The sequence below is a fragment of the Schistosoma haematobium genome, chromosome 3 (genome assembly GCF_000699445.3).
Source record: "Schistosoma haematobium chromosome 3, whole genome shotgun sequence".
Classification (NCBI taxonomy): Eukaryota; Metazoa; Platyhelminthes; class Trematoda; order Strigeidida; family Schistosomatidae; genus Schistosoma; species Schistosoma haematobium.
The window spans coordinates 46,763,602-46,775,774 of NC_067198.1; the positions used below are offsets into that span (position 1 = coordinate 46,763,602).

Below are 12,173 nucleotides of genomic sequence, written 5' to 3' on the forward strand. Positions count from 1 at the left end.
ATTCACTTAATATTGTTTAGCTTGTATCTTCGCATTGAGGTTTAAGACTGCAATTCATTAGTCTGTTATTGGCATATGTACATACTGTGCGTATGCCTCGATATTGCCTTGATTCACAAGCTATTTGTAAGCAATGATGGATATTGGCTAGCAGTGGAATCCAATTTGACACGCGTTTCGCCCTATTTAGGACTCGTCAGGTGGATGTACCTGCATCTCAGAGTTGATGTTCACTCTGGGACTCGAACCCAGTACCATTCGCTTCAAACGTTATCGCGTTATCCACTCAGCTACTGAGTCCTAATAACCACTTGCTTGTGCAATGGGGTGAATTTAAATCCACTTGGTATTGTTTGGCTTATATCTTCCGATTGAGGTTTAAGATGCAGGAACATCCAGCTGACGAGTCCCAAATAGGATGAAACGCGAATCCTGGATTCCACTGCTGGCCACTATCCATCATTTCATACTACTTATATCTTTTGATATCAGTAACACATACCACACATTATGAACAAAGTACTTTTTCAATAAATTCTCATCAGAACCTATGGCTACTCAATATTTAAAGAAAAAAAACAGGACTTTTTACCTTTATGAATTTTACGAATACAACCTTCTGTTTGTGTAAATTGATATTCTGGTAAACAATCACATTTATAAGAATTTCTACCAAGATTCAAACATGTACCCCATTCACATTTGTTTAGCACATCATTCCGATTACATGGTGATTGATATTTATATAATTGTGTATTGGAATCTTTCTGTAAATGGTTTATATCTGTGAAATAATATAATAATATAAACAATTAGATAATGGAACGATAAATAATAAAGAATATGACTTAGGAATCATCGTTAGCCAAGACTTAAAGACTACTTCACATTGCCGTACAATAGCCGCCAAAGGTTTTAGAACATTTTGATCAATATGTAGGGCTTATAGTCATGTCGATGCTAAAACGTTTTTGACTTTGTATACAGTGCTCATGCGTCCTAAACTTGAGTACTTCATACAACCGGTTAGCCCTGGCTTAGTTCATTCTATGATATTCAAACATGATTTATGAAGGTTTATAAGTTAAGTAGTATATAACTGTTGTTTTTCAAATCACAAACAGTCAACGTTTGTATTCATGAGACAATTATACTGTTATAGCAGCTCATGTACAATTGAGTTTGTTTACATTTAATTTGGTTAAACCCTTTTGTTAACTTATTTAACGGATAGAGTCATTCGTACAATAACAACGTATCTATACTATTGTACCTTTATTATTGTTGTGCTTGTATGAATATGTATGCTTGAGCATTGCTTACTATCTAAGCATACATTCATTCTGCTAGCCTTACTGTTAGTCGATGATTCATTTATTTTCCTATATGTATATATGTACATTTTAATCGTGTTCAAGGTCTCTACTCGCTTGCACACTCGCTTATTTGACTCGCTCGCTCTGTTGCTCGCTTTTCAGGATTACTCATTCATGCTTCTTTAGCGTACCTGTAATTTGGGTTATCTATGAGTGGTGCAGTCATGAACGTTATCTACACTTCGTATTCGCCTTCTGATTAAAATGTCGGCCAGCTCATTTGTTTAGTGGTTAACCGCTCGCTCACGAGACTGATAGGTACTAGGTTCGAATCTTGCGGGGGGCGGATCATGGATGCGCACTGCTGAGGAATCCCATACTAGAACGAGACGGCCGTCCAGTGCTTCCAGGTTTTCTATGGTGATGTAGCTTCAAATGACTCATGATTTCAACCATTGAACTTTCTAAAAATCTCCACAAAACCCCTTCTGATAATTGTAGATTTCCTAATATGAATGAGGCAAATCTGAACTTGACTAAACTATACATCTTACATCCAACATTTTAATATTTATCCGCTGCCACTGTAAGATGGAGTGTAAGAAAAATTAGATATTTGATCATATCTTAGCACATATAGTAACGAAAGCGTGACTTTGATGCATGCAGAAAAGTAGTGACGCCTAATCAGAAATGAGCAAAGGTCATTTAGTAAATTGAGTTAAGAAGAAAGCATTCGCGGTTACCGTTACCCGTAAAACATCAAGATTATTAACAAAATTTGAGTTATCCCATGACCACCTTGGCAACAAATGTTTTACATTTTTTCCATAGTCTTATTTTCCAATACATATGTCAATCGGTCATAATCAACATAGAACCTGGCACATGTGCACTCGGCTTAAGTTGCCATATCCCATTACTAAATCTCAGAGTAGTAGACATAGTAACAGTATTAACGGTAGCGAAAAAATTCAGGCATCGAAGATTCGATTCGGAAAGAAAAAAACACGAGGGATTTATAATCTCAGGATTTGGGAGGGAGACAAAAAATCAGATGCACCTGCACCATCATAAACCATTTAGACCCATGTCAGCAAAAGCCTTTAACCCTTGATTACCATAATCACATCGACCCCAACCGAGTTGTCTGCACCCATCTACATGTGTTAGCGGGACACAGATTGGATTAAAGCATGCTCAATGTATGATTGAGTTGGTGCACGCTGATTGACTAATTTTTACCCAATCAGCGCTAGGCGATACTTCAAGAACACTGGCAACTTATCATGTAAAAACTATGTATAAACTAACGTTTTTCTTATTGTGATTCTTACTTTCATCTACCCCTTGTTATTTGGAATATAATCTCTTTCCTGTTCAACCGTGTTCTGATTTGAGGGCTTGTCGAGTGAATTGGTGTCCGAGACTACAAAGCAATAGGAATAGCTGGGTTATAATAAGAGAGAATTATAACAATACCCAACTTGAATCTGAGTGAATAATCATACCAGACGTAATTTGTAGAGGAATAGAATTTCACCTTGTTGATATCAAAGGCTATAATGAAGGAATCATGACTGGCATATATACCTCTTACGCGGGTCGCTTCTATGTAACACGTGTTTCAGTATGTTTCGTCCTGTTTCGGAAAAACTTGATGGATGCATTGGTATCTTGATTTTGATTTCAAAAGTGAATACAGAATACGTGTCATATATAGACAATAAACATGTAGTTTAAAGGATAGGGGAATATTTTGGTAAAAAGATTGTGGAAAAACAAAAAAGACTTCTTTTTTGATTAAACAAATTCTGTTTCAGTCAATGTCGAAGTCCGTTCGACCTTTTATTTAGAAGGTTAGTTATATACACAGAGGGCGAGGATTGGCAAGTCAAGGAAAACATTTCTAGAAATGAGGGACAGATGAGATGTAGAACAACTCTTAATCAGTATCAAAATCAGAATCTTAAATACGAACATCAAGACAGTTCTGCTGCAAGGAGCTGAAATGTGAAGAACTAGCACAAACACCAACAAAACGGTCCAAGTTTTCATAAACAATTGTCTATGCAAGATACTCAATCTCCGTTGACCGGATGCCATCAACAACAGCCTACTATGAAAGAGAACTAACAAACTTCCATCTAAGGAGAAAATAAATTTGTAAGTGGATAGGACATACATTGGGGAAATCATCAAACTGCATCATGAGGCATGCCCTAACTTGGAACTCTGAAACGAGACGAAGAAGAGGAATACCAACGAACACAGGGCGTCAAGAATTGGAAGGAGACATGAAAAGGATTACTTAGAACAGGGTTGGATAGAGAATGTTGGTGAGCGGTTTATGCTCCTCGAGGAGAGGTCGAGGACTAAAGAGAGCTTAGCAGTGACTCGAGATAATAAGTTCTGAACTGATTCTGACTATTGTTTTTTTGTCACATGATATTATTGAATAGTTATAGTCGTAACAGCTATATCGCTCATGTCAGTAATGATGGTAACTTCATCACCTCAGTCATTGTTTTTCCATGTGATACAAAATCTAAGATTTTAACTTATCACTCATAAATACCAGCAGAAGTATTCATGGTAAATCATGAAGAGAGGTATGCTTTTATAACTGATTGATCACTGGGTCGAGCATCACTTGGTCGATAGCATTCGATCTGCAATAAGAAGGAATTGATACACATGACATTGATCACCGTCCAGTGATCAATCAATTGTGATTACATCTCACTCCTAAAGAAGGTCGGTCGCGGCCCGGATAGCCTAATGGTAACGTCTCTAACTGCGAAGCTGGATGACACGGGGTCACATCCGTCACGATGCACCAGTTCTCTCAAGATAACATTAACACCTTGCTGACGAGTGCCAAGTAGCACGAAACCTGAGTCCAGGGTTTCCTGTTGACTACCTCCAACCACCATCCTACCTCAAGAGGTGTGCTTTGTTTATTAAGTATTTTAGAAATAAAAATCTATCATAACTTACAATTATATTGTTTACTGTTTACTGGATGAAAAGATTTTCTGATATCTTCAACACTTTCATCATTTTGCAATACATTGTCTGCTCCTTCTATAGAGAAAATTTGAGATATAAAAGTAATCGGAAATTCAGTAAAGAATAATAGCTACGAGTAATATGGAATTTGTAAGTATCAATAAATAGGTAGGAGATAAGTGGAATAACATAATCCAGCGTCAATTCGCAGCTGACTAGATTTCAAAAGACTAGACTACCGTCCGAACGACTGAGTATTTGAATATATATTACTTAAGCCTGTTACCCCTCGTCGAGGAGTATACGCCGCTCGCTAGCATCCTTCATCCAACTCTGTTCTGGGCAACTCTTTCCAGTTCCTTCTAGTTGCTATTCATCCTTTTCATGTCTGGTTTCAATTCTCGACGCAGTGTGCTCTTTGGCGTTCCATTTTCCGTTTCCCTTCAGAATTCCAAGTTAGCGCTTGCCTTTTTATGCAGTTTGACGATCTCCTCAATGTGTGTCCTATCCACTTCCAACGTTATTTTCTAATTTCCTCCTCAGTTGGAAGTTGGTTTGTTCTCTCCTACCATAGGCTGTTGCTGATGGTATCTGGCCAACATATATATATTACAAGATTAAAACTGTCATTTGGTACAAAGTATTCAACATAGGATCGTGCATTTATCCTTTTTTTTGAGGATTGACAATTAATCATGCAATTAAATTTTTCTAACACTCAACCAAATATGCTGATGTCTTTTTTTGGCAATTAGCCCTTTCCAATTTTCAGTATAGGGTTATGAAGATTATTAAGTTATTGATTGAGATCTTGAACCGATTAATGTTAGACCACCATTAACTTGTAAAATGGTACAGTTAAGTGAAATATTGGTGTCTATATCTGAACGAAAGTTCATCTTCAAAGTGATCAAGTTCATACAACCTTCAACTGAATGACTGATTCAGTCTAATAGATAGATCTGTTGTAGTTACAACATTGCCTTATTCAATCTAAACTCAATGACCGATCAATTGAAGTCGAGAAATGTGATGTATTTATGACTGTACGATAGACTTTTGTTTGAGAAATAGTTATATTGTACAATCATGAAATGTGTGGTAGGTGCCTTATGATACTTCATACAGTAGGTTATCTACCAACTATACTCTGTCATCCAAGTAGTGGACTGAAACGTCATTCTATAAATAACCACCATGGAAAACCTGGAAGCACTGGACTACCGTCTCGCCCCAGTATGGGACTCCTCAGCAGTGCGCATTCACGATCCCACCCTCCTCGCGGGATTCAAACCCAGGATCTATCCGTGTCGCGCGCAAGCGCTTAACCATTAGACAACTAAGCCGGATTTTAACAGTGTTAATGTCTAACTTTGACCAATCCACGAAATTGCGCCATCGTACAACATTGTCTTCAGTGAGTTGATATCTCACAACAGACCTGGTTGAACTCCACTGTTAACGGCTTCTCACTAGACTTCTAGGAAATGTCTCTTGAAGTTAGTCACTAATGAGCAGATGATTATTATTAGAAGGGGTTTTGTGGAGATTTTAGTAATTTCGATAGTTTTCCATGGTGGTCTAGCTTCAATCGACTCATGATTTGAACTATTGAAATTAATAAAATCTCCACAAAACCCCTTCTGATAAAAACACAAGTCGACAAAAATGTTAATCGAAATATATAAGACATGAATCGTTGCCTCTGTAAAGAGAATAGACACATAAACCAGATATTAAAAGAGCTGTCTAAAATGTATACGGTGAACATTATCTGTTTTCTATTCAGATTTTCACCGACTGATTAACAGTGTTTGTTTATATGGATATATTGTATTGCTGACAACGTTTCGTAACTTAATATAAACAACTTCTTCAGAGTAAATAAATAACCGAAGTATATTTATTATTAACTTTCTATCCAATGCTCAATTTATTTGAACCTATCAAGTACAACTTTGGTATTGATACCTACATCATGTCTGTTTTATTGTTTAATCTAGAACTGATAAATCCAAGACAACTGAAGAAAATATACTACTTAATGATAGTAGTCAGATTGGAGTTGAATAAAACCATATTAAACAGTCTATTCTAACTAATATCAAAAACCATCTTGAAGTTATGTCAATCATAAGTCAGTGAGACTATAATTTATGAACGAACCAACTAAGTATAAGATAACAGGTCTTAGATTCTCCCATCCATTTGCTTAAATAGATTTTTGGCATGATAGCTGATATCAATTCGTAATGAAAACCATAAATCTAATTCCTAACCTTAACTATTAACTGTAAATCATAATCTTTATTCCTCATAATGGTTTATAACTTTCAGTTAATTCTAGTAAGTGGGTGGACATTCTCAAGATTAGTCTAGAGTCTCTCATAGGTTGGCCATAAATTATAGTCTCACCCATAAGCCTATAGTAAACAAATAGATTAAACAAAAAAACTATTCACTTGAATATTCATAAGTTATAAATTTGTGCAACATTGTAAAACAATTCAGATATAACTTTTACTAATGACCTTTCATATAAATTTGACAAAACAAGTTGTATGAAATAATGTGTGTAGACTGAATGAATGCAGAACATTTAATGCATCATCGTAATAGTCTAGAAGTTGAGCGTTCACGCACGAAACTGAAGGTCCTAGGCTCGAGTCCTGCGTGCGGGATTGTGCATATGCACTGATGAGGAGTTCAGTACTAGGACGAAACGACCGTTCGGGTTTTCAATAGTTATCTAACATTGATGAATTCATGATCTGAATTTAAAATAAATAATTGTTACCTGTCTAACTAGATCAAAATTAGTAAAACATAGTTTGAACCGATAAATTAATGATTCGAAATAGAGCAATTTTGAATATCAAGCTATTTTTCTAATCTTCATATTAATGGTAAATATTAACTAAATTAAATGTTTTCTAGATGATTCACAAGCATTATAAGCAAAGATGGATAATGGTTTGTAGTGGAAACCAGTATGACGCGCGTTTCGTCCTATTTGAGACTTGTCAACTGGATATACCTGCATCTCAGAGTTAATGTTCACTTTGTGACTCGAACCCAGTACCGTTCAGTTCAAATGCCATCACGTTATCCACTTAACTACTAAGTTCTGATAAACACTTGCTTGTACAATGAGGTGAAGTTTAAATTCGCTTGATATTATTTACTTGAATCTTCTCATTGATGTTTACGACTGCATACTGGGTGTATTGCATCGATACTACCTTCAGTCACAAGGATTATAAGCAAAGATCGATAATGGCTAATAGTGAAATCCAGTTTGATGCGCGTTTCGTCCTACTTTCGACTCGTCAACTGAATGTTTGCTTATAATACTTGTGAATCAAGGCTATATCAATGCAATACACACGGTATGCACATATAACCAATAAGGGGCTGTTTTTAATTGTAGTCTTAAACATCAAAGGGAAGATTCAAACAAACAATACCAAATGAGTTTTCTAGATAAGTAATTCATTCATTTAACACGATGTCATATTTATATGATTATCGGTATTATTGGTTATATAAGATAAAAAAACATAAACGGATTCACAAAATTACATGGACTTCACCAGATCACACTACGATAAGAGTGGTATATCAGTTTAATATTAGTTTGTGATATAAATTAACTAACTGCACAACTATTTAATGATAAGTCTTTGGATACTTATAAACAACTTTGAAATAAAAACCCTGAAGTCATATGCAACTAATTGATTGTGGAGTTTTTAATTCCGAAAGAACAAACCAGATCCCAACAGAGGAAGAATAGCTGGAAGTGGATAGGACATACATTGAATAAAGCACCCAACTGCGTCATAAGACAAGCTCTCACATGGAATCTTCAAGGCGAAAGGAAAAGAGGAAGACCAAAGAACACATTACACCGGGAAATGGAGATAGACATGAGAAAAATGAACAAAAATTGGATAGAACTGGAAAGGAAGGTTTATGACAGAGTGTGTTGGAGAATTCTGTTCAGTGGCCTATGCTCCATTGAGAGTAACAGGCGTAAGTAAGTAAGATAAACAAGGAGGATCAGATGCAGACGTAAAGATGACAATTAACAAATCAAGGAAAGAATTCCTACAATTGAAGAACATATGAAAGTTACAACAACTATTTATCAACCAATATCAAAATCACAATCTTCTATACGAACATCAAGATAGTTCTACTATACAAAGTTGAAACTTGGAAAAATTACCAATAAACTAATTAGTTAAGATATGTAATTCATTCATTTAACATGATTTCATATTTAAAATGATGATCGGTATTATTGGTTATATAAGATGAATTGTGAATGTGTATCATGTCACAATCTTGAAAGGTATGTAGGGATGTATGTGGAGAGGTTTCTTTCTTTTTTTCTGTTAGAAGATATGTCAAATCATTGAAATATTCTGTCATATTACAAAGAAGATCATTCGACAGAATATGTGTCGAGTCAAGTACACTTCTAATTGTCTATAATTGATTCTATGTACGTCTACTTCTTCTTCTTCTTTTTTTTTTCTTTCTTAAACTTAAGTTATGTATCACCTCAGTTGATGTTAAATCTTGTAACTTCACTGTACAAGAAATGTAGTTTTACATAGAAACGTTTTCTTTTTTTTTTTAATTTTGTCTAAAAATATAATCTGTGTGCTAATGTTTTGTTTCATTAGTAGGCTTCAATATTACATAGATAAGGAAAAAGGTAAGATCCTCAAATACAACATGGAGAACACCAAAACAATCACACTTGATGAAGAAACTGTAGAAGAAGTGGAATCTTTTTCATGTATCTGAGTAGCATCATCGATTAGCATGGTGGATCTGATGTAGATGTGAAGGCGTGAATCGGAAAAGCAAGAGTAGTATACTTACAACTGAAGAATATTTGGAACTCAAAACAGTTGTCAATCAACACTAAAGTTATAATTTTCAATACAAATGTCAAGATAGTTAAACTGTACGGGGCGGAAACTTGGAAAACTACCACAACCATCATCCAGAAGATACAAGTGTTTATTAACAGTTATCTATACAGAATAATTCGGATCCGTTGATCAGAGACTATAAGCAACAACCTACTGTGAGAAAGAACAAACCGAATTCCAGCGGAGGAAGAAATCAGGAAGAAGTGCTGGAAGTGGTTAGGACACATATTGAGGAAACCACCCAGCTGCGTCACAAGACAATCCCTCACTTGGAATCGTGAAGGACAAAGAAGAAGAAGAAGACCAAATAACGCATTACGCCGAGAAATGAAGATAGACATGAGAAGAATAAACAGAAATTGGGTAGAACTAGAAAGAAAGGCCGAGGACAGAATGGATTGGAGAATGCTAGTTGGCGGTCTATGATCCATTGGAAGTAACAGGCTTAAATAAGTAAGTAAGTAAATCTTCTGTTATATCAGTTTATGTGTTCTTACTTTCACATCAAAGGAATTGCAGTGGTTCCTTACTTTACAAGTATAAGTAATAATGAACTATTCCGACATAACAATCAACGAGATATATGATTTATAGTTTAAAATGAATAAACATTTTGTTCATTACTTCTACTAACATGTAGATTTAAGTTACATTATGTAAGAATTCAGAATGAATAATTTCTTATCATTTCAAAGGAAACAGTATCATCATGTATCGGCTTTGCTTTGCTTCAGTTTGGTTTGGTTTGTTCTTTTTTAGTATCTAAATTGAATATAACACTTAAAAGTTTCCCAACATTCATTTCCATTGACGTTAGTTACAAAAAAGAAAGAAAAAAAGAAGCGAAAAACAAATGATTCATTCTATCTGTTTTAAATGTATTTGTTGCTAGGTACATATATCATTTTCTGTTCCCATCTGTATAGCACTCAATTTAATGTATCCCTTTCTATTTTTGTCTTTTTTTTTAACACAATTGAAAGGTTTGTAATATTTGTGTATTTTGTAAATGATCCATATTTATTATTCCATAGTTTTTATCTCTTATCTGAATAGATAAGAAATGAAATCTTGTATATTCATTTGATATTGTTTGTTATTATCTTACCATTGGTGTTTTAGGACTGTAATTGATCAATCTCTTGTTGGTATATGTGCTTCCAGTGTGTGGATTACATCGATATTGTCTTAAGTCATAAAGTTTTTAAGCAAAGATGAATAGTGGCTAGTAGTGGAATCCAAATTGACGCACGTTTCGTTTTATTTGGGACTTGTCAAGTAGATATTGCCTTCATCTCAAAGTTGGTGCTAAATGGATTATACGATAGCATTTCAATCGAATGTTACTGGGTTCGAGTCATGGAGTGAACATCAACTCTGGGATGCAGATATATCCAGCTGACGAGTCCTAAGTAAGAAGAAATGTGCGTCCTGGATTCCACTACTAGTCACTATCCATCTTTGCTTATAATGAAATCTTGTGTTTACTCGTTTTCTTATTTGTTCTTAATACACGTTCATGTGTGAATTTGTGTTCTAACTAATTCGTCATGTCAAACTATATAGCAGTTGGTGAATAGAAAATATAGACAGAGGACATCACATTTACAATATATTCAACACTGAAAATAGTATATCCATCCATATATTTGAAAGCTACTTACGCCTGTTACTCACCAACACAGTCCATCCAACCCTATTCTGGGCAATCCCTTCAAGCTCTTCTCAGTTGTTATTCATCCTTTTCATATCTGATTCTATTTCCCGACGTAATGTTTTCTTTGGCTTTCCACTTTTCAGGTGGAAGTTGGCTTGTTCTCTTTGAGTAGACAACTATTTATAAATACTTGTATCTTCTTGAAGATTGTTGTAGTAGTTCTCCATGTTTCAGCTCGATACTTTAATGTTGGTTGAAAGTTGTTGTTGACAGTGCCATATGTTCTTCAATGCCAATCCTCGCATTTAGGTCTGCATCCGATCCTCCATGTTCATCGATGATTCTATCCAAGTACGTGAAGGATTCTACATCTTCCAGAGTTTCGCCATCAAGTGTGATTGGATTGGTGTTCCCCATGTTGTATTCGAGGATCATGAGTTTTCCTTTGTGTATGTCGAAACCTACTGATGCAGAGGCTGATGCTACAGTAGTTGTCTATTTGAAAGCTAACTTACAACTATTTACAGTTATTTAGCACTACACGGTCTGCTTAGTAATGGAATTAGTGAGGTTATACTAACTGTAGGTTGTTGACTAGAAAAATTACTTACATTACGTATTAGCCATTAACTTATATTAAGTATGAGAAATAATGTTACTAGCCGTTTGGCCAAGGTGAAATATGTGGAGAGGAGTTTAAATCTAAGACTCTACGGCTGAATTCAAAAACCTTAACCATTAGATCATAACTTCACCATGTACAGTAATAAGTACATCTTTGAAAGCGGTAATTTTACAATACCTTGGATGAGAACTAGACAAACCAGGCTTTTTAAAATCTGAAAAGCATAATCCTGTGAAGTAATCACACGGGTACCAAGAACTCTGATGAATTAGATTAGAAATATTATAAATAGCTACAAACCTTTATGTTTTACACAAGCACGCCCTCCATTGATTGATAAATATCCAGGTAAACATTCACAAATATATCCATCACCACCAAGATTTAAACAAATTCCTCCATTGCATTTCTTTACAATATCATCTTGACCACATGGTGTTGATCGAAGACTTGTTCCGCGTAAATGCAATAGTTTAGGCTTTTTATATAATACATCTGATGAGTCTTGTTGTTTATCTAAGAGAATAAATTGGAAAAGGTATTGTTTAAGGATGAAAACAAAATTTTACAAACTACAAATGGTTTTCAATCAATCAATCAGTCAGTCAGTAACA

At 35.1% G+C, this 12,173-nt stretch overlaps 1 protein-coding gene across 1 annotated transcript in view; it reads right to left on the reverse strand.

The window, feature by feature from the left end:
• Positions 1-12,173, reverse strand: part of FBN3 (Fibrillin-3) — a 109,239-nt gene that overhangs the window by 6,897 nt on the left and 90,169 nt on the right. The window contains exons 14-16 of the mRNA XM_051214009.1: positions 11,860-12,075; positions 4,317-4,403; positions 593-784 (exon numbers count right to left, since the gene is read on the reverse strand). Coding sequence (XP_051070034.1) covers positions 593-784; positions 4,317-4,403; positions 11,860-12,075 — 495 coding nt within the window. The remainder of the gene's footprint in view (positions 1-592; positions 785-4,316; positions 4,404-11,859; positions 12,076-12,173) is intronic.